General features: G+C 43.5%; 1 protein-coding gene across 1 annotated transcript in view; it reads right to left on the bottom strand.

Moving 5' to 3' along the window:
- The window catches only part of DUSP16 (dual specificity phosphatase 16), a 101,213-nt gene that overhangs the window by 30,654 nt on the left and 44,335 nt on the right, over positions 1 to 26,224 (bottom strand). Inside the window, exons 2-5 of the mRNA XM_077756415.1 lie at positions 23,294 to 23,464; positions 12,574 to 12,615; positions 12,022 to 12,372; positions 10,700 to 10,838 (exon numbers count right to left, since the gene is read on the bottom strand). Of these exons, the coding sequence (XP_077612541.1) occupies positions 10,700 to 10,838; positions 12,022 to 12,249 (367 nt within the window). The 5' untranslated portion in view covers positions 12,250 to 12,372; positions 12,574 to 12,615; positions 23,294 to 23,464. The remainder of the gene's footprint in view (positions 1 to 10,699; positions 10,839 to 12,021; positions 12,373 to 12,573; positions 12,616 to 23,293; positions 23,465 to 26,224) is intronic.

The raw sequence follows: 26,224 nt of genomic DNA, 5'->3' as shown, positions 1-26,224 counted from the left end.
AGTGACTGATTCAGGCAAATTTAGTTCTCTAGCCATTCACAAAAACACTCAAGTATGGTCACAATTCTAACAGGGTTAGCAGACTATATACATGGAGAGTTGAAGCTAGTTAAATAAATGAAAAAGAAAATGAAGGCACCATAATTTCATACCCCTACAGAAAGAAAACAAAAATGAGTTGCTGTACTATCACAATGTATATAGGTTCTTCTGAGCAAGCCAAGCCACACGTTTGATAAATCATTTGATAGAGACCGTGGCATATTTTTCTCAACAACTTTAGCAGCATTCCATCTTTGACTTCTTTAGCCAATTCTCCATGGAGCAGCATTGATGAGCAAAATCTCTAAATAATACAAAGCATTAACTTTAAGCTCTTATTCCATTCGCTCTGTGTCCACCAGAGCACAGACCAAGAGGCAAGTGGACAGATACACACTGCTTTGGAGACCATCCAAGAAGCCTGGGAAGTAGCCTACGTCTCCTAAAACTTGTCCCATAAATGACACCTCCAAAAAAGCTTACTCTGCATTATTCTATCACCCCGCCCAATCAGGGTATGAAAAATTCTATCTAATCTAATTTTGGATTTAATACAGTTATCACCTTGACAAAAAAAGAATTTTAAAGTTTCAACATACTAGCAGGAAAAAAGAAACCCACCAAATACCACAATAATGTAATTCTTTTGATTCAGAAGGTCTAGATCTTATTATTCCCCAAGATAACATTATTTAGATCACTTAGCAAAATTCAAAAGCGTTGTTTAGTAAAGAATTCTCAGAAAACGTAGAGTGATAGTTATCACTATCTTTCAAATTGGCCACAGAGAGCCACACCCAGAAACTCCTCTTAAAACACCCACGACACACAGCCAGGGCTCTTTATAAATGCCCTCAAACAAAGATTATTCTAAAGAGTGCAACCAGAATAACTGAACAAAAGGAATATGATTTACCACCTCTCACTGAGTAAAATCAGCAAGTTCTGTAAGAGGGAAGCCAGATTCACAGAGGCAGCCCTGGTTGGATCTGCAGTGACGTTAAGATATGAAGACAAGGCAAACGAGTAGGGGCCGGGGACTTCCCAAGGAGAATTTAGGAGGCCCCATCAGGATGGAAAAGGAGGTTATTTAATAGAACATGTTTGCTCATTTCACCGGAAAATCAAAGATCTCCAAGTTTGTGCTGTTTGATGTCCCCGAATCCAACCTAACACTTTCAACTCCCTTTGGTCATCTTCACTTGAAAGACTTACTGACACTTTTAAAATACAGTCAAAGCCACCGCCTCCCTCTCTTTCCTTCTGCATCCCCATCCACCACAGCCCCAGCCTCCCAGTCAGCTCAGCAACATCCAGTTGCTACGCCAACACGCCGACTTTCCATTCGGTCTCTTCTGTGTGCCCTGCCTTTCCGGTCCCCTGCCGTCCCTGGTCCAGGACCTTCATGCCTCGCTCAGGTAAGCCCAGTAGCCGCTCGCTCCCATCCCCTTGTTCTGCTCCCAACCATGTCCACTCTGCTGCCAGGCGAAGCACCCAAAAATCAAGTTTTGATGTAATCTCTGCCCCCAAATACCCACAGGATAAAATCCAAAACTGTGAGCCAGACATTCAAGACCTTTCCTAATCTAATCCCAATCTACTGTCCAACCTGATTTTCTAGGCCACCACCCTACATGTAAAAGGAGAAATCAGTCTTCTCTTTTCCTAACACACCTGTGCTTTCTAATCTTGGGCAACCCAGCATCTCCAACCCATTCTGTATTTCCTTCCAAACCACAGGCCAGCGCAGGCCATACCTCTTCTACAGAAATCTACCACGGATTTTTTCTGTTTACCATAACCAGTAAAATACATTTTACATCAAAACCTTCTGAACACACAGGCGACACCTGTGGCAGCCAGTCAGAGGCAGAGAGTCAGACAGACACCTCTGACAGACAGACAGAGCTCTGGAGAACTGGCCAGGGGTCTCAGGTCGATATTGGGGGCCAGGTTCCAGAAACAAATTTCATGATGCTATCTTCTCTTACTGAGTTGCTCTCCGACAGTTTCAATACTCTTCTGTTGCTTAAAAAGAAAAAAATCTTTCCTGACCAGTATATCGGTATATGGTCTTGCCAACTTAGAAATTTCATTAAATGTATGGCAACCATCCAGCTGTAAGTATTTGCCACTGACCTGGTAAGTGTGAATCTTTGTGTGTGTGTGGTGACCTCTCTCTCTCCAGCTTTCCTACACTGTGAACTGCTCGTGGATTAAAAGTATGTCTCTCACTCCTCAGTAATCCCCTCAGCATTTGGCACAGTGCTTGGCACATAACTGAAATTCAACAAATGTTTACTGAATCCTTCCTTGTTACAATGAATAGCTGTTGATGGACACAAGTCTTGTATATTTTTGGTGCTCAAAAGGATTTCCTGATTCCATTCAAAGCCTAAAGCTATGCTGGCATGGGTGGGGGCCCAGAATCTGCTTCCTATTCCTAGACCACAAGGCCCTAGAAGACTCTGGGTGACAGAGGCAGCCCAGGGCAAGAAACACTTTTTTCTGCTACTAAAGAAAAGAAGGTAGAATCGATGAGTGCTACTCTGGTCACTGAGAAGCAACACTGAATCCTCACTGCACTTCTGCCATACCCAATCTTTAGTGTGCTTCTGACTCTACATGAAAAGTGGAGAAAATTTTTTCTCATGTCCATAAGTGGCTCAGAAGTCCACGTGATCCGGAGAGCACAATAACACTGGCAGGACTCAGAACCCCCGTAACGACCAGGAAGGTCCAATAATACCCTCGGGGGCACAGGGCACACCCCTTAGGAAGCCGATCGGACCAGCTACAATGAGGACGTAGGTGAGGAAGAAGTGGGGTGCAGGGCAGGCCCACAGCGATCCTCAAAGGGCTGGGTGACGGGAGATTAATCATCAGGAGATAACTCTATGAGTCAAGAGGAAAAAGGGGTAGGAGTCTGGTCGCAAGAGAATGAATCCTGAAAATCAAATTTGACTAACTTGTTAACGGTCTATGAATCACCATATAACTCATCTCTCGGGCCTTTCTCCGAGAAGCTCCAAGCCTCCTGAGCTACCCTGTAGCAGGCTCCCCCAAAGATTACTCCTGTGTATTCCACACTACCAGGAGTCCTCTGGCCAACAGCACAGCCTCCCTGGAGACTTCACAAAGTGGTCAGGAAGAAAGGGGTATCTGTTCAGTCAACCAAGCAACACTAGCGGCCATGGGAATCATACCTAAGTTCCGAGACATTTAGTGAGCACCTACTGTGAACAGGACATGCAATAGGAGAACCAGACAGTCAGTTCGGTGGGACAAACGTTAACCAAATAATTAGACGAATAATTAACTTATTGTAGGTAGATGGCCCAAGGAATGTGTATCACAGAGAACACCAACTTCGCCTAGAGGCGAGAGAAGGCTTGACAAATGCACTGACCCCAGCAGGAGACGCGCAGGGAGTGGAGGACAGGAGGAGAGGGCGCCTGCGAAGGCCCAGAGAGACTGGCACTGCAGGTGTGCAGCACCTGAGAGGCGGCGTACAGAAGTGGGGTGGAATGAGGACTTACGTGTCATGAGATGAAGTCGGAGAGGCAGAGAGGAGCAGCCACTCCAGGGCCTTGTGAGTCAGTTACGGGTTTGGGAATTTATATGAAAAGCAATGATGCATACTAGACCAGGGAGTTATATAAACCAGGATTACATTAAAATATAAAGGTACAACTTTGGGGCGCCTGGGTGGCTCAGTCGGTTAAGTGTCTGACTTCGGCTCAGGTCATAATCTCACGGTTGTTCGTGGGTTCGAGCCCCACGTCGGGCTCTGTGCTGACAGCTCAGAGCCTGGAGCCTGTTTTGGATTCTGTGTTTCCTTTTCTCTGACCCTCCCCTGCTAGGTCTCTCTCTCTCTCTCTCTCTCTCTCTCTCAGAAATAAATAAAACATTAAAAAAAATAAAGGTACAACTTTGCCTCCAATATGAGTGGTGGATTCCGGGTGGCACGGCAGAGGACAGGAGACCAGTTAAGAGGCCCTTAGAGCCCACGGGGGGAGAGGGGTGTCGCGGCCTGACAGCTGGTAGCAGAAGAGGGGAGAGCAGACGCCCTGTGAGGCCAGAAGACGTGGTGAGTGAGAGGTGGCAGGAGCTGCAGCCCAGTCCCCGAAGGCTCACACGTCTGTCCTCCTGGTTTAAAGGGCTTGCATAATTTGATTTCATTTCTTCTCACTCCCCACTTCTCCCCTTCGCAAAACAAATCCACTCTAGTGCCCCAACTACCCCCTTAAAATCGATGTTCAGTCCTGACATTTTGAATGTTTCTCCCCCCGCGGTCAGAATGCCAAGGTCTGACCCCCACCAAATCCTAATCAACTTCCCAGGTTCAACTACAACCCCACTGCCAGCAACAAACCCTCCCCATCCTCTGCAGACTACGTACATCCCATCGCCCTTATCGCCATATCACGCGGTACAGCGCCCCATCACGTGCTCCTCTCTTTCGCCCACTCTAAGGCACGTGTCCCCAAATTAATAGCTCGGTACTCAAGGGCAGGGCCAAGTCTTCTGCTTTTCCGGGTAGCTCAGCCCAGGGCCCAAATGCAAAAGTGCCCGTGAAACACTGAGAAGTTAGACTGGATGAAAAGTCCTGGATCTGGCGCTTCTCTGGAGCGCACAGGTGACAGGACCAGGGCCAGGGAAAACAAGAGAGTGATGACACCACGGTCATCCGGGGGGCTGTCATGTGGCTGGTGCAAACTGTCAGGATAAGGAACTGAGGAACTATCTTTTTTTTCTTTAAAAAGACACAGCCACAGGCATCATGTCTTAGGCGCGGGTAGCTGGCACTGGCATGCACCAGTTTACCACACTGGCAGGAAGACAATCCAGTTTGGACGGACTCATGCAAATGGAGGCTCAGAAGCTTGGCACCCAGTGGGCAAAATAACACCTATATTTTGGTCTATTTTCAGTAGCTCTCAGTTACTGCGGCTTTAATTTTTTTTTAAATGTTTTTATTCGTTTTTTGAGAGACAGAGACAGAGCACAAGCAGGGGAGGGGCAGAGAGAGAGGGAGACACAGAATCGGAAGCAGGCTCCAGGCTCGGAGCTGTCAGCACAGAGCCCGACGCGGGGCTCGAACTCACGAACCTCAAGATCATGACCTGAGCCGAAGTCAGCTGCTTAACCAACTGAGCCGCCCAGGCGCCCCAACTTTTTAAACTCAAGAACATCCAACTGAGTAACTGTAGTACTTTCCCTGAGATTCATTCATTTCAATCTCTTTTATCAACTAGAGCAAGATTTGAAATGGAATGGCTGAAGATTCCCCTCTCTAGACAAAAGGACAGAAGAAATGCCAAACTAGGTAACGAACCTGTGCACGGCAAAATCCATTACCAGAAAGGTAAGGCTTCTACTATGCCTCCATTGGGAAGGACAGTAATTGATTCCATTAAACCAAAGCTATATGTTTATTATACAGATCTAATGACTGAATCCAGATCCCTGTTAAATTGAAAAAGTGTAGACTCCAATGTATTTTTACTCATTCTTAGTTCTAATTAGACTAGCAAATCTAACTCACAACAAAGTCATGTGTATTTGGCCTTTAACCAAAGCCAACATTAATCTGAGACCTTAGCTGTGTTCAGAGACAAAATGTTTATAAAAGCCCTTAGCACTTTACTAACATTGTCCCTAACAGTAAATGCTTAATAAATTGTATCTCCTACCATTATTCAAACTATGCTTCAGTACAGAAGAGAGTAGTCAGACTTTTATTTGATGATCCCCCTGCTAAAATAATGTAATGCTTTAAAAATTTTTAGAGTATATATATATATTTTTTAATATTTTATATATATATTTCTGAGAGACAGAGACACAGCGTGAGCAGGGGAGGGTCAAAGAGAGAGGGAGACACAGAATCCGAAACAAGCTCCAGGCTCTGAGCTGTCAGCACAGAGCCCGACGCGGGGCTCGAACCCACAAACCGCGAGATCATGACCTGAGCCGAAGTCGGACGCCCAACCGACTGAGCCACCCAGGCGCCCCTAGAGTATATTTTTATACATTGCTTCATTCCATAAAATATGAAGTAAGAATATGACTCTGAAATCCACAGAGTCTGAGAAAGAGCTACTAATAAAAGAGCTTTTCAGGATGAGGCTGATCTGAAATGGGAGCCCCGATTCAGTCCAGCCTCCTAATGAAATTCCAGAAGACTCTGAAATTATTGCAGATATGGGCCTCTCATAGTGAGAGCTTGGGAGAGCCACTCAGGGCTCTGTTACTGTCCTTATCTATAAATGAAAGGGCTGAAGTCCAGGACTCCTTCACGGTGTTTTACTGTAGGGCTGGTTATCCTGGGCCTCATCACAGGACAGGAAAGAGTGATGCAGAATGAATAAACTGTCATGGGCTCCTTTTTGCTTTTACTCAGAATTACAACAGAGAGGAAAGAGAAGGAAATAAGAGAACCATATTTCTCATCTGTAGGTTGATCTTTATTTGTATTAATGACCTATTTATTCTCTTTTCTGTCAAGAAATAAAAGTCCAAATTCAGTATTTTTCCTTTTTTCCTTCTATATTTACGTTCAATCTGGCATCCTCAGAAATATAATAGATAAAAGTAGAATAAAGTGATACACAGTGAAAAGTAAAGACCAAGAAACAAGAGAATTTTTTACTTTATTTTATTTTTTAAGGTATTTATTTTGTGAGAGACAAAGAGAAACAGAGAATCCCAAGCAGCACAGAGCCTGACAAGGGGCTCAAACTCATGAACAGTGAGACCATGACCTGAGCCAAAACCAAGAATCAGTTGCTTAACCAACTGAGCCACCCAGGCACCCCAAGATTATTTTTTAAAGAAAACTAGTTTTCTGAACATTACCAAAACCAAAACACTTGATCAATTATTTGTTTTCTAACTCATAATGGTTAAGTTTTTTAAAAAGGTTGAGATATATTTCATATGTGTTATCTACTATAAATCCTCCCAACAAGAATCCCCAGTTATAGTCATTTTTATGAAACAAATGTTTATGTCACCCATTCTGTCACCCTATTAATTCAAATGTTCAAGACTTATTTTTACAGATGGTTGTCAGAGAATACATGTGTTTGTAAACTGTGCTTATTTAGTAACTAGCTTCAAAACTGAAAATCAAATGGGAAGGATGGTTTTGTCATTACCTACCCAACGATGATGATGGAGAACGTCCCAAAGGGAGCCAAATTCACTGGTTCTTGCTAAGGCGAGGCTGCTGCTGATAATCAAATTCTTTACTCCTCTGAGGGTGAAAGAATGCTATGGTTTGGCTTGGCTACCGGAAGGCTTCCTAATGGCTAAATACATCAGTTCATATTTACCTTTAAGAATATGCAGAAATTACCACAACCATTCTCAGCTCACACAGACTCAAGGGCTTGTATCTTCCTATGAGTGGAGTTAGGTCTCCAGAGCTATTAGCTTTTTATCAAAGTTCAGTATTTAAGGGTGACATAAAAGTAGCACTGGCTCATCTCAGTATTTTTTATTAACTCTTAAAATTGTGTTTAAATCTACTTAAATAGATGAAAACACTTTCACATTAGATACTTTTCTCTAACAGTTGTACGTCTGCTCTGAACAAGATTTTCACTACGCTTCAGACTATCTTGTCACAGTTTAATGGAATCACTGACATTCCACACAAATAAAATGAATCACATGAAACAGAAACAGTACAAACCTACACGTAGGCTAATTTAGATACATTTATTGAAAACTTAAGAAGTGCTGGGCTTCCTGGCGAACACAAAGATGAAAAAGACATAGTCCTCGGCTTGAAAGAGAGAATCCAGCTGGGGAGTTAAGCTAATAAACACAAAAGATAAAGGATAATAGAAGGTTTAAATAAGATTTAAGTTAATAATGGAAGACCTGTGACAGGATAGCAGATGGTTATCAAAGGAATCACTTTGTTGAGAATACTGACTGGGCTCAGAAGGGAAAGCTGGTCAGGCGAGGGTCAAGGTCCCTGGCCGAGGGGGCCTGCAGACATGACCAATACAGGTAGAGTTCACTGTGGAACCAGGTTCCAAGTTTCAGGACTAGAAGAGTTGGCAAAATGGTTTCCCTGATAATCAGTTCTTNACCCAAACAGGACCGGTTTCACACTAGGGAATGAAGCCCATACCAGTATAGCTTCCCCAAACCCAATCCGCACTTCCTTCAGTAATCCTGCATTTCTTTGTGTCTCTGTAAGAAGGTCCTATTGGTAGGTTTGGGTCTCCTCTTGCTGGAGGGAGAGAGAGCTCATAAAAATGCTTCTATCAGTTCTGTGGGGACGTCTTTTTGTTCCCCTTCTCCAAAGTAATTTTTTCCCAGGCAAGGTAGCCCTCCCTGAGAGTGTGAGTGGAATTCAGGCCCCATTTCTTTAAAGCACCTCACATGTGATACTTTCTTCCTGAATAATCTCAGAGTAGCTGAGAGCTCCAGACTGATGGAGAAACCACTGCATCTTTCTATTACCTCATCCACATGAGGCTGAAACCACCTCCAACTGCTGGAAGTACAGGGGCAGCTTGTAGTGGAACTACAAACATACCTTCCCCAGCATTTTTCTTCCGCTTCTGACACTTTTCTGTCTGCTCCTCGGAGCAGACTCAACAACCAAGGGAATTTCCAATTGGTCAGAGACTTTTGGATGGCAGGAGAAGCTTTCAGCCATCCCGAACCCTCTCTTAGGTGTCCTGAGAGATCTGGCTGCTCAGAAACTCCCATACAAGGCAAGCCAGTCCCTGAAGCCACCTCCTGAACTAAAAGATACACAGAATTCTGAGGTGTGGATGGGGATACGGTACCAGCAATATGTTCACTGTGGTTCTTGGTGCTGCCTGGACGGACTCTCGTTGAGACCCAGGAGCATTTCCTGTATGATGTGGGGATGTCAGGGTGTTCTGATCCAATGTGTCATTCCAAGTGTCCATAGGGCTAATCTCGCCGATCAGACTGAGTCCTTTTTCCTCCCTTGCCCAAGGAGCGTTCCTCCCATACCAATGCACAACAGGTAAGAGCCTTCCCAGGTAACTAAGGAGTGTTCTCTGGTAAAGGGGAGAAAGGATATTCAAGGAACTGAAACACCTGTGCTAGAAACTCAATATGAGCTCAGTCCTTCACAGGAGTGTCCGTCTGCCCATGCTGTCGAGTCAGAGTCCCCCCATAGGGAAAATGTCTCAAACAAGAGTGAGGTGGACAGTCCTTTGCCAGGAAACACATACTTGGTGTACCCTCTTTCGAAAAAAACCCTGGTCCCATTAGTAGGATTCCAAGGTAAAGTCCTCACAGTGCCTACAAGATGCATGAAGGGAGTTCCTAAACTCACCAAATTAGTTCAATGGAACTCCAATAACAGTTGTCATATTTACCACAGCTATGTCCCAGCAAAAGAATTCACCCAGCAATAAGAGACAGAGCCTAACATTATAATTCTCAGTCACAGAATTCTGAAAACTGCATTCTAACACACACTGGCTTCATGTAAGGAAACCAACAGAAAGATCAGGCAGAATCACAGCATAAGCAAAGGGCATGGGGACAGATGATCTGAAAAACAGGTAACTATGCCTGCTTTTTGAGACCTGAAGCAAGAGCTGAGGAGAGAGAATGGAGATCCAAACATCTCCTCTAAACCTTCACAGAGCTTAAGTGTTAACACACCAACAACTGATTCATCCTATTCCCTGAAAACTGAAATGCTTACACTTCCAACCATCAACTGCCAGCAACATCAAGTTCACGGTATCCTCCCTGCAACAGAAGACTCAAGGTGTGACAATGATATCTACCATATTTTGTTTTCTTAGATCATGCTTTTAAAAGCAATCTTGCCTTTCACCGTGGCACAGTCTGCGGGCCATAGCAGCTGTGTGTTCAAGGTCACCATGCACTTTCAAACCGTATCCCCTGCTCTGAGCCAGTGTGAGTGACAGGGTGTTGGTATGAGCACTCTGCTGCAGAATCAGTGAGATGTAACTCTCACACCGCCCCCTTTTAAGACAGACATAAAATGCTTAGCTCTTCTCATGCGTTTCATAAAACCATAAGCTTAGTATTTACAAACTGAGACCCTTTCCAGTTGTAAAAATGAAAGAAAAACACACAAGTAAATGAGTTTTTAGATTGCCCCCTCATTCTTAGAATAGTCTACAAACATTCTCCCCTCATTGTTCATAAGGTCCAAGAACGGTGAGCTCATTGCTGGAGTCCACTTGAACTGTAAATGTTTAATCAGAGTCCAACACCGTGAAGCTCCTCTGCCTTCTCGCCACAGGGGGTGGGAACTAAGAACAGGAGCTGAGAGGTAGAGCACTCCGTGTTTTTAGATCCCAGGGTAACAGAAAAATCCCTGGCCAGAAGCAGCACGCCTGTCTATGTGACATTTCTAGCTCATAAATACCAAATGAAGAGGCAGTTGAGCTAAGTAAAAAAAATACACTGATGTGTATTCCACTAATGTGGAAGAATGACAGTATTCAAGTTAAACAGAACAGTTATGTCAGCCAGAAGCTATAAATAAATCAGTTTGCCCAATACATTCCCAGTTGTGATGACCTATCGTACATGGAGCTCCCAGCCAAGTACTGCTTACTGGCAGGGCTCGGTGAGACACGAAGCCCTTGTTCGCGTCTGCCACAGGCCTTACCTGCGAGCAGGTGAACGGAGCTGAAGCTCTTCTCCAGTTTACCCAGAAGTACAGTGAGAAAACAGTCTGAAGACAGGGAGGCAACATCTTGGGAGCTTTGGTCATAAACGACCACCTTCTGACTGCAATCAATATCAACCTGCAATGCAAACGTGAGGCGGTTAGGAAGGCAGCTCCCACAGTCCTCTGGTGCCGAAGCAAATAACTGCTTCCCGCTTGCAGTTAATAATCCGAATAAAAATGAGATGCTGTCAATTTTCTGGGTAAACCTAGCATACAAATGGCTCAATGCTTGTGAAAATCAACTTTTAAAAGGCAAAGTTGATGTTATTTCTGTGTAGGTGTACTCCAAACTCCTTGGTTTAAAATCCTTTACACTGTGAAAGGCTAAAACTCATAAGAGAGTACTTAAAATAGACATAACAACCCTTGAACTAAAGAAACATTTAAGGGGCGCCTGGGTGGCTTAGTCGGTTAAGCATCCGACTTTCGCTTAGGTCATGATCTCGCAGTTCGTGGGTTCGAGCCCCGCGTCGGGCTCTGTGCTGACTGCCAGCTCAGAGCCTGGAGCCTGTTTCAGTCTGTGACTCCCTCTCTCTCTGACCCTCCCCTGCTCACGCTGTCTCTCAATCTCTCCTAGAAATAAAAATATATTAAAAAAAAAAAAAAAAAGAAACATTTAAAAAGGTTTCTACAAAGCAAATAAATCAGTTGTTTGGTAAAATTAAAACATGAGCTCATTTTTATTCCTGAAGAAAAGACCCAGCCTTACTCACCATGAGGACAACATTTTGGTATCCCAGAGATACCTTCCCTCAAGATAACATCCCTAAATCATGAAAAATGGTACCTTCCCTTCCCACAAATAAACATATAGTTAGTTTCCACTTTCTTCCCAAGGCACTTATAAAGAATGATCTCCTTCCAGTAAACTTGTAGATAATACAAAATGATGTATTAATCTAGTAACTGTTGATATGCGTATTATAAATTATTGTACATTAAGTTACTAATAATTAATATCATGTATTAACTATATTAGTATTTAATTTTTGTTAAAGTTTGCCAAACCATTAATAGGAAAACACAGCATCTGACCAAATTAAAACAAGTTACCCTTTCTGTATAGTTTAGAAATATTCTTAAATATGACAGTGTGGTTAGTAAATTACTTGGAGGTATTCCTTAGGTACCAAGGTTGAAAGAGCCACCAAAACTTGCTCAGATTACTTTTTCGCCTAAAAATGAAACTTCGTTTCACAATTATTCCTCATTCCAAGTGTCTATTTATTTTAAAAAGGAAAAAGAAAGCAAGCGTTTACCTTATGTTTTGCTGAATGCTGGATAAGCTCTGTAATTAACACTTTGTCCTGTTGCAACCTTCGCTTCATAAGCTTGGAACAGTTGATATTAATGGCTTCCAAAATGTGGGACGTATTGTATTCCACAAATGGCCGGCTATCAATTAGCAGCACTTTTTCCGTTCCACTTTCCAGCAGAGCCACCAACCTCTCAGTAACAATTTGAGTTCCAATCATCTCATGGGCCATGACAACAATAAGTCTTCTTTTCCCACCTCCTCCTTTAATTTGCCACGATGATGTAATGGTGGTGTACTCAAAGGCTCAGCCACTCCATTGTACTAAAAATGTATGAGGTCAGGCTGGTGGTGACTGGCAAAAGGAGAGTTAAACCCATTTTCAGCAAGAGCCCTCCAAGTGAATGTCCCTTTCTCTTTCCCCGTTGATGTGCTCTTGCAAAGGATTCCTTCCACAAAGCAGCCCCTCACATTTGATTCATAAAGAGATGACTGGAATAACCATTCCACAACAAAAGATGCTTTGGGGCAGCCAGCACATTACATCATTCTTTACCTTTGCTCCTCGCTCCAACAGCTTTATGCTGGACTGAAAATCCTACACGAACAGGGAGACAGAAAACAAAACATGGGGTCAAAATAAAGAAAGAGCATCAGATTAGAGAGAGCGTATGATTCATAATATTTACTCCATTAATCTAATTCCATACTTGATGCACTGTTTCATTTGAACAAACAAAAAGAACAAACAGGCATGGCTTTGGAAAATCCTACTGGTGGTAATTCACTTTCATATCCAAATATAAAAACTCGAAGAAGATGAAAGAAGACACAGTCATGAATTATAATGACCTGAGGCCCAGAACTACATGCCTGTAGTATGAGATTGAAAGAGCTATAAAAAGCTGCCTAAAATAATATTTTTTCCAAATGGATCCCCTGCAATTTATTTGCTTATTTCCTGAAAGGAGCACAAAGAACAGCCTGCAACCAGGTGAGCAAGCACATACTATCAAGACAAAGTCTTTTCTGAAGGCTTGAGAACCGCTGTGACAGTAGGAGTGTGTGTGTGTGTGTGTGTGCGCGCGCGCGCGACTGGACGTGTGTGCACACCAGGGCACAACAGCAGCCCCTTTAAATTGCCCTGGGAAAACCTTTTCATAAATTTCAGCTGCCTTTTAAGGAAAAGAAGGGACAAGAATGGCTGATATCCTGGTCATACCAACTGCTGAGCCAATTGCTGGCGAAGTGTGAGGTGCCCAGCTCCATCCGAGGTGGTCCCACAGCTATGTGATCCTGGCTGGTCCATCCTTCAGTTCCCTNCAGAGCCCGACATGGGGCTCGAACCCACGAACCGCGAGATCGTGACCTAAGCGAAAGTCGGACGCTTAACCGACTAAGCCACCCAGGCGCCCCTTCTTATACCTCATTCTTAAGAGAATCACTGACTCCCAGCCTCAGAAAATCTCACATCTCAACCTGGNCCTGGTCACTGGGCCCAGGGCTTCCTTATTCTTGCCAAACTCCTATAACTGACCACTTCCTATATTTATACATATATAAATAAATAACTTTATTTATGTTATTTTACTTGTATTTGAGAAAGAGAGCATAAGCAGGGGAGAGCGCAGAGGGGGAGAGAGAAAATCTTAGGCAGGCTTCACACTCAGCACAGAGTCTGACGCAGGGCTCCATTCCCTGACCCTGGGATGACGACCTGAGCCAAAATCAAGACTCAGATGTTCAACTGACTGAACCACCCAAATGCCCCAACTGGCGACTTCCTAACTGACACTAGTTGGAGGTTTGCACCCATAGCTTGGACCTCACCCTGACCTTCAATATTCTCAGACTCCTAGCTCCGTAGTCCATCCCCGCTCATAGGAAATCCTCTACACTACACAACACCAGATGTCCGCTGCTGGCATTCACCTTCTCCAGGGCAAACTATTTGATGGCAGAGACTTTGTATTACATTTCCCACCTCTATCGTGCTTCCTCCCTCCACAGTGCATAAGATACTCAATTCACGGGGCACCTGGGTGGCTTGGTTAAGCGTCTGACTTTGGCTCAGGTCATAATCTCATGGTTCGTGGGTTCGAGCCCCGTGTCAGGCTCTGTGGTGACTGCCAGCTCAGAGCCTGGAGCCTGCTTCAGATTCTGTGCCTCCCTCTCTCTCTGACCCTCCCCTGCTCACACTGTCTCTATCTCAGAAATAAATAAAACATTTTTGTAAAAAAGATACTCAATTCACACTATTATAAGAAAGTAAAATCCTCCACAGATGATTGAAGATACTAAGTATTCAATTAACTGAGTTCTGATCAGGATGGTAAAACCCTCAAACATCACTGGGTCCTATTCCTAATTTCAGACTTACAGATTAGAAACTGAAGCATGGAGAAGTGGAGGGAGAATACAAAGAGAAGTGGCCATGCCATTTACTTCTTACTCAATTTTGGAAAGTTATATAACTTCTCTGAACCACAGTTTCCTCATCTATGAAACGTAGATATAACATAGGCCTTATCTCTTCACAAAGTCTGTCTGGAGGACAAAATTACTGAAGTTATTTACAGTAAGTAAACATGCAACTACCCAGCTGCCTGGGTGGCTCAGCTGGTTAAGCATCCAACTCTTGAATTCAGCTCAGGTCATGACCCCAGGGTCGTGGGATCAACCCCCACGTTGGGCTCTGTGTTGAGCATGGAGTCTGCTTGGGATTCTCCTCCTCTCGCTCCTTCCCTCTGACCCTCTCCCCTGCTTGCACTATAAGAAATTTTTTTAAAAAATGCAACTACTCATCATATAAAGAAAGGAGGAAAAATACCTTAAAGATGCCAATGGCGGACAGAGCTGCCTTGCACCTGGAATCTAAAAGACGTCATTTTGTCGAGAAACACAGAAGCAACTCCACCCTCCTATATGGTCCAGCATCAACCAAGCCACACCCTCTCCTTTAGAGCCAGACACACATGGGTTAGAAAGCTCCTGAGAAATCATTTCTGCCCCTGCACCTTACAAATCAGCTCCATAGAGAATACATTATTTGTCCATCCTTTGTCTTCATTAGTTTAATATATTTAGTTTTAGTATGGCTTACTGGCTATGAGGTATAGAATATCATCTCTGTCTTCAACTGAAGAAACCAGAGCAGAGAAGCTGTCCTAGTCAATCAATGAATATACTTTGGCAAAGCACCTGCCAAGGATATGGCATTGAATCAAGTCCTGACTACTGGGTGACATAGTTCGCAGCAGTCTAAGGTCCTGTACTCAGATTGTCTGATTCCCAAACCAGGGCTCCCACTACTGGGTTACCCTGTTTTCCCCCAAGCACCCGTTCCCGTAATGAAACTGGACTGAGAAAGAATGGCTCGACTTGTCCACGAGGGTGCCCAGGTGGCACAGAAAGTGGAAATCTGAGAACAAGAGCAAGCTGATTCCAACAATGGCACTGAGTATCCGAGTCTGATTGGCTCCTCTCAATGATAAAATCCGGATGGGACAAAGCAGTTATCTGGGTTAGCAGATCAAGGAACAAAGGGAGGGAGAAGACAGCAAACATGCAAAAGTTGAATGAGAAAGTTCTCATCTTTGCTTCCCTTCAGCCCAATCTCCTTAGCCCAAAGCACTGAAACCAAAGACCGACTACAGCAAGCAGTTCTCCTGGGCAGAGAATGGACAACCCTACCCAGAGAGCCAGAATCAGGAGTTCCAGATGCAGAAAGAACCTTTCCCCCCCGCAACCAAGAAAAGGTCTGGGCAAAGTGACCTCATATGAGGATGTAATGGAAGCGAAGCACTGAACGTGAAATGATGATGAAGTCACACCTCTGTGTGTCGTACTGAGGCTAGCTGGAGCCTCCTGTCACACCTTTATGCCCAAGGTCTGGCTTTCTGTAGTTCCAAACAGATTTATGTGAGAGGCAGAGCCCTGTTGAGGGGGCGTGGGAGGTGGGGGAACAATACAGCCTTAAACCTTGTTTATTTACCGCTAGAGAACTTTGGCTAGGCCCTTGTCCTAGGCTGCAACCCTAATTTAGATATTTCTGAGCATTCACTGAATGCTCCTAAAGAATGTCAGTACCTTGAGATCGGGAACATGTCTGTGACAGTTTTGTTTTTTAAACCTTCTGCATCAGGTAGAATTTAAAAGATGACAAGAGACTATTTATTGTTGGCAAAACCACAAGCTAATCTCACCCAAAATTTCTACAAGAAGTCAAAAGGAATAAACATTCTTAGAACTGAACTGTAATAGGGTGCCTGGGTGGTTCAGTTGGTTAAGCGTCTGACTTCAGCTCGGGTCATGATCTTGCGGTTTGTGAGTTCAAGCATTGGGTTCTGTGCTGACAGCTCAGAGCCTGGAGCCTGCTTCAGATTCTGTATCTCCCTCTCTCTCTGCCCCTCCCCTGTTCAGGCTCTGTCTCTCTCTCTCTCTCAAAAATAAACATTTAAAAAATTTTTAAAAAAGAATTGAACTGTAAGGGCTCAAGTGCATATAACAAAACCCAGGACAGAGCAGCTTTACTATTTACTGATTTACTTAAACATTTAATTTTGAAAGTTTTAACTATTTTCTTTCCATTTTTAATAGGTAACATATTCACGAGGCTCAAAGTATAAAATGTACACATACTATGAATGTGTACAATTTATTGTCTGTTACACTTCAACAAAGCTACTAAGGATTGCCATGAAACTGAAACTTCAAGATATACCTTACATGAAAAGCATAAATACACTGGAAATCCTTCTCCGATCATTGTCCATCTGCCCAGGTCTCCCCCCTGCCCTCTACTGGAAACCATGGTCAATAGTTTCTTCTGATTTCTTCCAAAGATTTTTTGTAATGAATACAGAATAAGATACAAATATATATTCTTTCCCTTTGTTCAACCAGTTACACAGTATATAAGCTTGTTGTGCATCCTGCTTTTTTATTTCACTTAAATACAATTTTATTTTTTTCCCCATATTTAATTAGAATATGATACAATCTATGTATCTTCCATACATGTGCTTTTGGAAATCTAAATAAAACACAGAAAGGGGCGCCTAGGTGGCTCAGTCAGTTGAGTATCCAACTTTGGCTCAGGTCATGATCTCATAGTCCATGGGTTCAAGCCCCATGTCAGACTCTGTGCTGACAGCTTGGAGCCTGGAGCCTGTTTTGGATTCTGTGTCTCCCTCTCTCTCTGCCTCTCCCCCACTTGCAATCTGTCTCTGTGTCTCAAAAAAGAAATAAACATTAAAAAAATTTTAATTAAAAAAATCTCTTAAAAACATAGAGAAATACTTCACCTTAAAAGACAACTCCTCTTTCCCCTAGCATTACACCTATTCAATCAGCTGTTTACCTGAGGACCCAGAAGCTGAAGGGTAATTCTTAACAGCATGCTTCAAAGGTCAGCAAACGGTTTTGTGGCATTCCAACAAGACAGTGTCCTCCACAACTACTCTGGCTTAAGAGAAATTTAAAATATGACATGCACGTTCATGAAGTATGGAATTATCTCTTAAAGGGCACCCTGTTGTGACTCTGGCCGTTCTCACCCAAAGACGGGGCGGCATCACAAGTTCCCGGGGAAGGGGTTACCTGCATGGTGGTCACGGGACCGTGGAAGGTGGAGAAGCCACCGTACCCTGGTGTAAAGCCCTCTGAGAAATGCTAACGGACCTGGGGGTGGCCCTGGGCAGTGTCTCCATGGCAGATCCTCATCACTGACCCAGACGAAGGTGCTCCGGGCCCTGTAGCGGTGCTGCCCTCCTGGCTGCCAGGGACTGTGGACAGGGGCCCTGGCTGGCCTCCCTCACCCGGGAGATGGGGCAGGCAGCTGGAGCAGCAGGGAGACTCTTCTGAGGAGATGGACGCTCCCCTACCCACCCCAACCCCTGTCAAGGAAATCTGGGTGGCGTCAGGCTCTTTGGAAGACAATTAAAGAACACTTTGTATACATACAATAAGGTTTTCTATTTCTCTAAAAAGGAAGTCAATTAAACCAATACTTATCATACCAAAGACTAGTAACCTTAACCAGAGCCACTAAACAAATATCTGCAAAGTATCCCGCTTTCAGAAATCAAGGTTTTAAAAAACTTTATTTATGAAGGGAAAGAGGCCGAGACAACATTTTAGTATAACATTTAGTATAACAAAATGACTATACAGATCAGGGAACAAAATTGGCAAATTCCCTTAAGAAACACCAATTTTGCTTTAGTTTGCATTTTACCAATTTGGGTAAATATTTTATAATATTTAATATGAACAGAAGTTGTATAAGAACCTTCCCCTGTTAATACTCATATTTTAAAGTTTGTGTAATTTATTTTATGCTTTAGATTCCATTTGGTTAGCTATGGAAATGTATGCTTTTATCATGGAAATTGGTACAGTTTTATTTATTGAAATTCACTCTACTCTGCAAGAGTATCAATGAAATGAAGCATACTACTACTGAATTACATCAGAGAACCAAAAGCCCAAGACTGTTTTAATGATAAAATGAACAAGTAAGAGTCTGTTTTAATTAAAAGGACAACATACCACCCAACTAAACAAAAACCAGTATTTGCCACTAGAATAATTAGCTAAAAGGAAAAATTTTTTCTTTTGATCTTCTTCACTACTTGCACATAACCTTAAAGCTAGTGCCCAAACCAAAAAAAAAATTTTTTTAAGACGAAGGCAGTTTTAAAATGATTCCGTTAAGCAGCTCCCTCCTGTTCTCAGAGGAAGTGTTCTTCTTTTCAACTTCCCAGCAAGATCCTGGCTTCCAGGTCAGTCAAACGGACACTTTGTCTATCCCGCCAGAAAAAAGGGAAGAACCTTTCCATACACCATCTCCCTTCTCCCTGCCCATGGCTGACTTTGCCAACAGCGAGAGCTCCTCTGTCACCAAGCAAGACCCACAGCCAGCAGGTGAGGAAGGGTCTGAAAGGTGGGACCTTTGAGGACACAGAGGCTACCCCTGAGGAAGGCATACCTCCATTTGAAAGACTTCCTTTTACAAAGAAACTCTCAGCAGGGAAAGGAGGACCCTACTGGGTAGTGGGTGCCTGAACCACCTCTTCAGTGAGGAGAGTGACTTGGGCTTCATTTGCTTCGGCTTGAGCTCAAGTTCAAATTCTCAGAGAATTTATGGAAAGGATATAATCAGGTGAGAAGTTTGCTTTTATTAAACTACAAGCTGGTCTTAAAATTTCCCCCCTCCAATAAAATAAAATGTCCCCCCTTACTGAATAAGCAAGAAGATACACTAAACAGCCTTCTTAGCAGAGCTTCAAATACAGACTTTCAGTAACAGAAAACTGAACAAATCAAAAGGGAAAAAAGCAGGCTATGAGGTCTGGAAACAAGCAAGAACATCTTAGACTTTGACCATCTACACTAATCAAAGCAACTTTGTCTCATATGCTATGGGTAAATGCTGACAGAAATTCTGACGCCCGGTATTTGGTAAAATATATTAAAAACAAAAACAAAAAAACAAAACATCACCCTCATCAAAGCCAAGACAACTTTATGAGCTTAATGTGCTTTTAGTTGCCTTATTACCATATTTTCTTACCCCAAAATAGAGGACACATTCTGACAAGTGGGAACAATAATGGAACAGACTGCTTGAAGCACAAGTGTCTGAATGGTAAGGGACATGGAGACAGCCCTTGTCAGCACCATAAAATCCAGCCATCTCTTACCAACTTACAGCACCATGGAGAGAACCCGCTCCTACCCGAGCCTTAGGTTGTTTATATACACATCAAGGACCCCAGATAAAGGCTGGAAGAACAGCAATCCTTCAAAGACTAAATATAATGTCTTTTGCTTCAGACACAGGCCAGCCCAAGTAGAGTCCAGATCTGAGAGAAGACCTCACCCAGTTTCTGATCAGGAAGAGCACTGCACTCTGGGTACTGACTGGGCGGAGCCTCCGTCCTTCCTCAGCACTGTTTCCTGTTTATGCTCACCTGTCTGTCTCTAGCTTCCCCCTCCCCGAGCCTTCCAAGCTCTCCTCCACCTCCCCTCCTTCCACTACACCACGTATCTATTCCAGATATGCTCCTTGCACCCTCTAACATATAATGCTCTCTCCAGGTGCCTTGCCTAAAAACTAAGGACTCTACTGCTCCGAAGAGGGGCCTGGATATGAGGTGGTTTTCAGGGAACGGGATTAGAAGGATCCTTGCATGAAGTCTCTGGGTGAGAGAAAAAGTGTGTGGTCAGTGGTTGGTTCAGTCTGAGAGTCCAGGAAAAAATGTGTTGGAAAGGTATTTGCAATAAAGGTGGGCTGGAGGCAGGAGAGGAAAGATTCAGACCAAACCAAACAGCGGTCTGAAAAGGACACTAATGTGTACATCTTGGTTTTCTTGAGCCGCTGTCAGGCCTACTGTCACTCATTCAGTCATGTGACAAACAGCTGCTGGGCACCTAGCAGGCGCTAGGCACTGCTGGAGAAACGCACTGGGTGAAAACTCCCATTCTCCTGGAGTTTCTAATGCAGTGATGGGAGACAGTAACAAACAGCAACAACACAAGCGCAACGGAGAAAAAACAGAGCAGGGAAAGAAAAAGAGTTGAGGTGGGTAGTTGCAATATTAAACAGATTAGTCTGAGACGGTCTTACTCTGATGGTCAAGTACAAACCACGAGGAGGTGAGAGAGCTACGTGGATCCTCGGAAGACTGCGGCTCTCTCTGTTGAAGACTTGAGGCCAAAGAAAACAGGGCTGGCCAAGGTAATGCTAAACTGGGCAAGGGCCAGTTAAGGATGCACCAGGTGCTCGGTCTTTCTTCAGTATGATGGTTAGATCGATCAGGAATGAAGCATTTCCAGGCATTCAAACACTTAACTTGACTGTGAAACACACACACACACACACACACACACACACACACACACACACACAAAAGTTCAGTACAGTTTCTTCCTAAAACTACAAAGAGAGAGAAGTGTCCCTTGGCAAAAGAAGAAAAAGTCCTGTATGAAAAGACTGTAACAAGAAAGATTACTATTAATGTCAATGTAATTCTTACAACTCCACAAATGTGTTGTACCTAATAATGGAATCTTGATTTTATAGGACAGAATGCAGAATGTAGCAAATGCAACATAGAATGTAGTAAAAGATAGAAGCCCTGTTAAACAAGGTGTGTGCTTGAATAGATCTAAACAACAATGAAGCAGTTTAAAGGATCTTTAAATTAATGAATTTTTAAATGCTTTCAAGGAGCTCTCCTTGTCAAAAGGTGTATCAAATATTTACCACATATACTCTGTCGGTTAGGTTACTGTATTCAAGGGGCTGGTAGCACTAACGTAAGCTTATCATCTTTATCCGTGTACCATCTTTAGTCCGTGCCACCCCCCAAAACAACAAAATGACATACGTGAAAGATAAGGTGGGCTTTCCTGACAAAGAGTGAAATTACTAATGATGTTACAGCCAGGGTAAACATCTGGACAATTTGGAAGATAGTCTAGCGAAGAGAGGATATAATTTAATTTTTCCAAAGAAGATCAGACAGCTCCAGAAACAAGCAATGGAAAGCAATTAGGAATCACCAACACCAAACCTTCCACCACCCTTAGTTAAGCCCAAGTTTATCACAGTATATTCTGGAATTTTATCTACTTTAAATCTCTTGATACTAAAGTAAGTAAAACCACAAACCCAAACTATATTCTCCTGAAGACACTTTCAAAATAGTTTACAGGGATCTTTTCAACGTGACAAATGAGAAACTGCTTCACCTTTCAGTTAAAAGACACATGAAAAATAATGGACAAAGCCTACATGTGCAAGCAGATGGGGACTAAATAACTTACACGCTAAATCCTGCAACACAGCATCATGCAACACTTTTAAACGATGATGTGAGGGGCGCCTGGGTGGCTCCATCGGTTAAGCATCCGACTTTGGCTCTGGTCATGAGCCCCGCGTCGGGCTCTGTGCTGACAGCTCAGAGCCTGGAGCCTGCTTCAGATTCTGTGTCTCCCTCTCCCTGCCCCTCCCCCTCACGCTGTGTGTGTGTGTGTGTGTGTGTGTGTGTGTGTGTGTGTGTGTCTCTAAATGAACATTAAAATTTTTAAGAAAAAAAAAGAAGAAATGACGGTATGAAAGCATACTTCTTGACAATGAAAGATGGTCATGACCCATTAAGAGAATGAAAGCGAGTTACAAACAGTAAATGAGAAGCTCAGGCACCCACATACATACCTGGACATATGATGGATACGTTCAAAAGGGAGTATTATACTCCTTTCCATAATCTTGGAAAGTACAAAAACTCCTTAGAAAAAGGGCACCACACACACTCAGAGCCAGGCCCTCAGGTGGCCGTCGCCATCCTGCTTGCACTGCTCCTCACCAGGACGGCTGAGGAGAGTTTGGGCCAGAACACGGTAAGAGACCAACAATACAATAGAGGAAAATTGATGTCCACCCTCAAGGTAAAAGCGAAAGAACTTGCAAAGAATTATTTTCAATAACAATAATGCTGGGGGGATGGGAACAGACAAGAGAAATGGAATTTTAAATCACACACTTAGGACTATAAACCTGGACGTTCAGTAGGTCAGTTGGGGGATGACTCTTATTACAAAAGGCTTCTTCTTTACACAAAGAATTTATAGCTAGTTTTCTCTTTAAAATGAATATATTCCCTAACCCTTTTAATAGGTATTCCAATTTATAAAGTTTCCAAAATAAGCCCGCAATAGGACTTATATTCCTCTTACTGGAAAAGCACAAATCCTTTCAACAAAGTATCTACAGCAGCCTCCTCACTATTCTGGGCTCCTAAATAGACACGCACAACAAGACTTGAACACATTCCAGGCGTGGCCTTCAAGCCTGGACCACACCTGCTTCCAAGGCCCTAAAGCTAAAAATAACTCTGGGGCCTCAAAACTGGGACACCAGCCAGGCCCAGGGGTAGCGGCTGGCCCCTTGCTCAGCTCCGCTAACAGCAAAAGCTGGAGCGACGTAACTCTATAATCACAAATACCCCACGACAGGCTTCCTTCCGTGCCAGTCAACCTCCATCCTAGGCCTACTCATTTTCTTTCCCCCTTGACACCAAAGCAAACCTAGGAATTTAGAAACAAGTAAGGTTTTAAGATGCATTGTTTTTAAAAACAACTGCGGACCAGGATAAGCGGCAGGAGAGGATTCAGGAGACCTTGTCCCTAATTTCAGCTCCTCTACAAAGGCACCGAAATGTCACAGTCACAGTCACTTGACATCCCCAAGCTTGTTTTTTCCTCACCTGTAAAAGGAGGAATACTCTGATCACTTAACGTCCAAGGACGACTTCACTAAGAACATGATGATATCACGGTCAACGCACCGCAGGCCTCCACGAGGTGCTTTAACAGGACAGGGTCCCAGCACCGATCTGATCATTAAGCACTCGTGTTCTGGGATGACAGCTTACATCCTACGACACACAAATTAAAATGGGTAGCTCCTGGGCAATGGGCCCACACACAGTAGGGCAACTGCTCCAGATCACTTCTTTCGTGGTGGGGGATTCCCAAGGTTTGCGCCAAGACAAGGCCTTCCACTTCTCTGCCAGGCACCCCCCTCCCCCCCCATGCAGGGGCCTCCTCTGCACTTGTTGGACCAGGTGAAACATAAGGGGGCGTGGCCAGGGGCAGAAGGGGCGGCGGCAGTATTCCCTCCAGGCTCCTAGGCTGTGCTAATTTAGGTCACTGCATCTGTCCTCATACTTCCCCTTCTGGGGCCCGGGGAGCTCATGGTATCAGGAAGCCACACCACAGGGCAGAGTGGGTGACAAGTCAGGACCTGGGCCGGAGACTCACATCGCCACAGGACGGCAGGCAGCCCTGGGCAAGGGGGCAGGGCAGCCTTCCACGTTCTCAACCCAGAGTTACTTTTTCCATATTGTCCTTTTCATGGTCTATCCTCTCCCCATAATTTGGCTCCACCACCTCATCTAACTGTAGTTTCTCTGCCCTTACTTGTTCTTAGAGGCTCTGCCGTTTCCCCTATCTCCTCTCTCCTTCTTCATTTCTCCCTTCGTGATCTTCTTTCCTCAGGTTAAGTCCTTACCACAAATCCGTTTTCTGTTTTCAGGGGAGAACTGCCAAGGTCCTGATAAGGGGTGCTATTCTAGGAGTAATCACAACGGCTCCAGACTTTGAGACCGTCATCCACAGATTCGGATGCTTTAACAACCTTTAAAACCTTTTATCTGTTACTGTAAAATGAGAAGTTTTATTTCTGAGGAGAGAAAGGAACTTTTTCTAGTTTGGTATTTCATACATGGTTATACTGAGTGGAGATGATTAACTTAGCATCTTACGTTTTCACTAGCCCTCCAATACCCTCATCTAGACACGAAAGGAAAACCCCTCTTCAAAAGAAGACCCAAATTCGTGTTTTCATGCTAGACTGCTTCAAAAACGAACAAGACCTGAATTACTTTATAATCTAGCGCTCAGATTTTGAAAGCGGAGAGCAAGCTCTGCACGTGTGGACAAAGCAGTCTCCACCAAGAGTGTGACTGGCATCTGGACCAGCAGCGCTCCTGCCCTGCCCTTCCTCCTCCGCCAGCCTAGCGGCCTCTTCAGTTGAGCACAAGCCCATCCAGACGGCCTTCAAAGAGAAGAAGAGACAGGATGGAAAATGAAATAACTACAGGCCCCTTACCTCAGCTCCCAGTTCACTCTATTGGCTCCTTTTTAAAAAAGGATTTCCCAAACAATTTGAATAGCAAAATAAACAGTAATGGATTATAATCCAAAGAATAAATACAAAAAAAAAAAAAAGATTTCCTATAAACACGTGCTCAACAATGCAAGTTTAAGAGGATATTATTCTTATTTGCCATTTTTTTGTGTTTTGTTTTAGGAAGTTATTCTGTCCTCTTTTGGATGGCACTAAATTCTGGTGTGATGTCAGTTGGGTCCAGGCGTGCCATACGCAGCAGGGAACACTTTCCTACCAAAGTCTCAATTTCCCACTCTGACAGATACCTGTGTCTGTGTTGGTAGGTTTCTAAAACAATATGGGGCACTGTGGAGAAAAACCAGAGTGGATATGAGGTCTGTGATATTAATCCGTTGAAAAGGGGCATTTGGACAAATATAAAAAGATAATGTGCTAGCTGGTGTACAACAAGTCAAAGAAAAGAAGGGGTGTTGGGATTCTGAAGGAAAACAGGGACATTAATTGCCAGAGAAGAGGAAAGAAAATCCTAGATGAAGAAAACACATAAACAAAAGGATAAATTGCATGTAGAAGATCCTGGCTAGAGCACAGATTATAACAGCAAATAACAAAGTAAGTTGGTGAAGGGAAAGGAGCCAGCTGGTGCAATGTCCTGAAAAGTCTAAAAACCATTTAAGTCACTGCGAGCTTTATGAACAGAACATGAGCACACTGCTGGATGAATTTCACTGGTAACTTTCTATGGATAGAAATTAGGAGAAAATGTAAGCAAGGAGACTGACAACTTGTAAACCACAAAGTTTTAGTTGTCGAAGGATGGAGCCTGCCTAGAATGGTGACTACAAAATCTGACAGGAAAGGAAAGAGCCAAGGTACTAGTGATGGTCTAGATCCAAAGCAGCATGCCTGGCACAAAACATATCCTTATTAAATAACTGACTTCCTGACTGAAGGTGCCCAGAGAAACAGCTATTTAGACTACGTTATTAAAGTATTCCACCAAAAAACATCCAGAAATAGCTCAGTTGCTGTATTCTGTCCCTGCTCCAGATGAACCTGTATCGAGCAAAATGAGTAATATGTACAAGTTCAAGTTTTACTAGTCAGGTAACTGTTTATAAACCGGAGGAATTAGTCATATTAAAAGGCCAAAATAGGGGCACCTGGGTGGCTCGGTCAGTTAAGTGTCCCACTCTTGATTTCAGCTCAGGTCATGAGCTCATGGTTGTGGGATCCAGCCCAATTTCGGGCTCAATTTGGAGTGTGGAGCCTGGTTGGGATTCTCCCTCCCTCTCTCTCAAAATAAATAAAGTTTAAAAAATAAAATTAAAAGGCCAAAATAAGTAAAGGAGAATGTAAATACAAGTGGATGAGGAATGTTGGCATTATGACTACCTCCTACATATTTTTCAGTAATTTCTAACATTTTCATCATATACATAGGTATGTATATAATACACACACACAAAACACCTATCTTCTATGACAAAAAACTAAAGTGTAT

The sequence above is a fragment of the Crocuta crocuta genome, unplaced genomic scaffold (genome assembly GCF_008692635.1).
Source record: "Crocuta crocuta isolate KB4526 unplaced genomic scaffold, BGI_CrCroc_1.0 scaffold262, whole genome shotgun sequence".
Lineage (NCBI taxonomy): Eukaryota > Metazoa > Chordata > Mammalia > Carnivora > Hyaenidae > Crocuta > Crocuta crocuta.
This window is presented reverse-complemented; position numbering and strand designations above follow the sequence as displayed.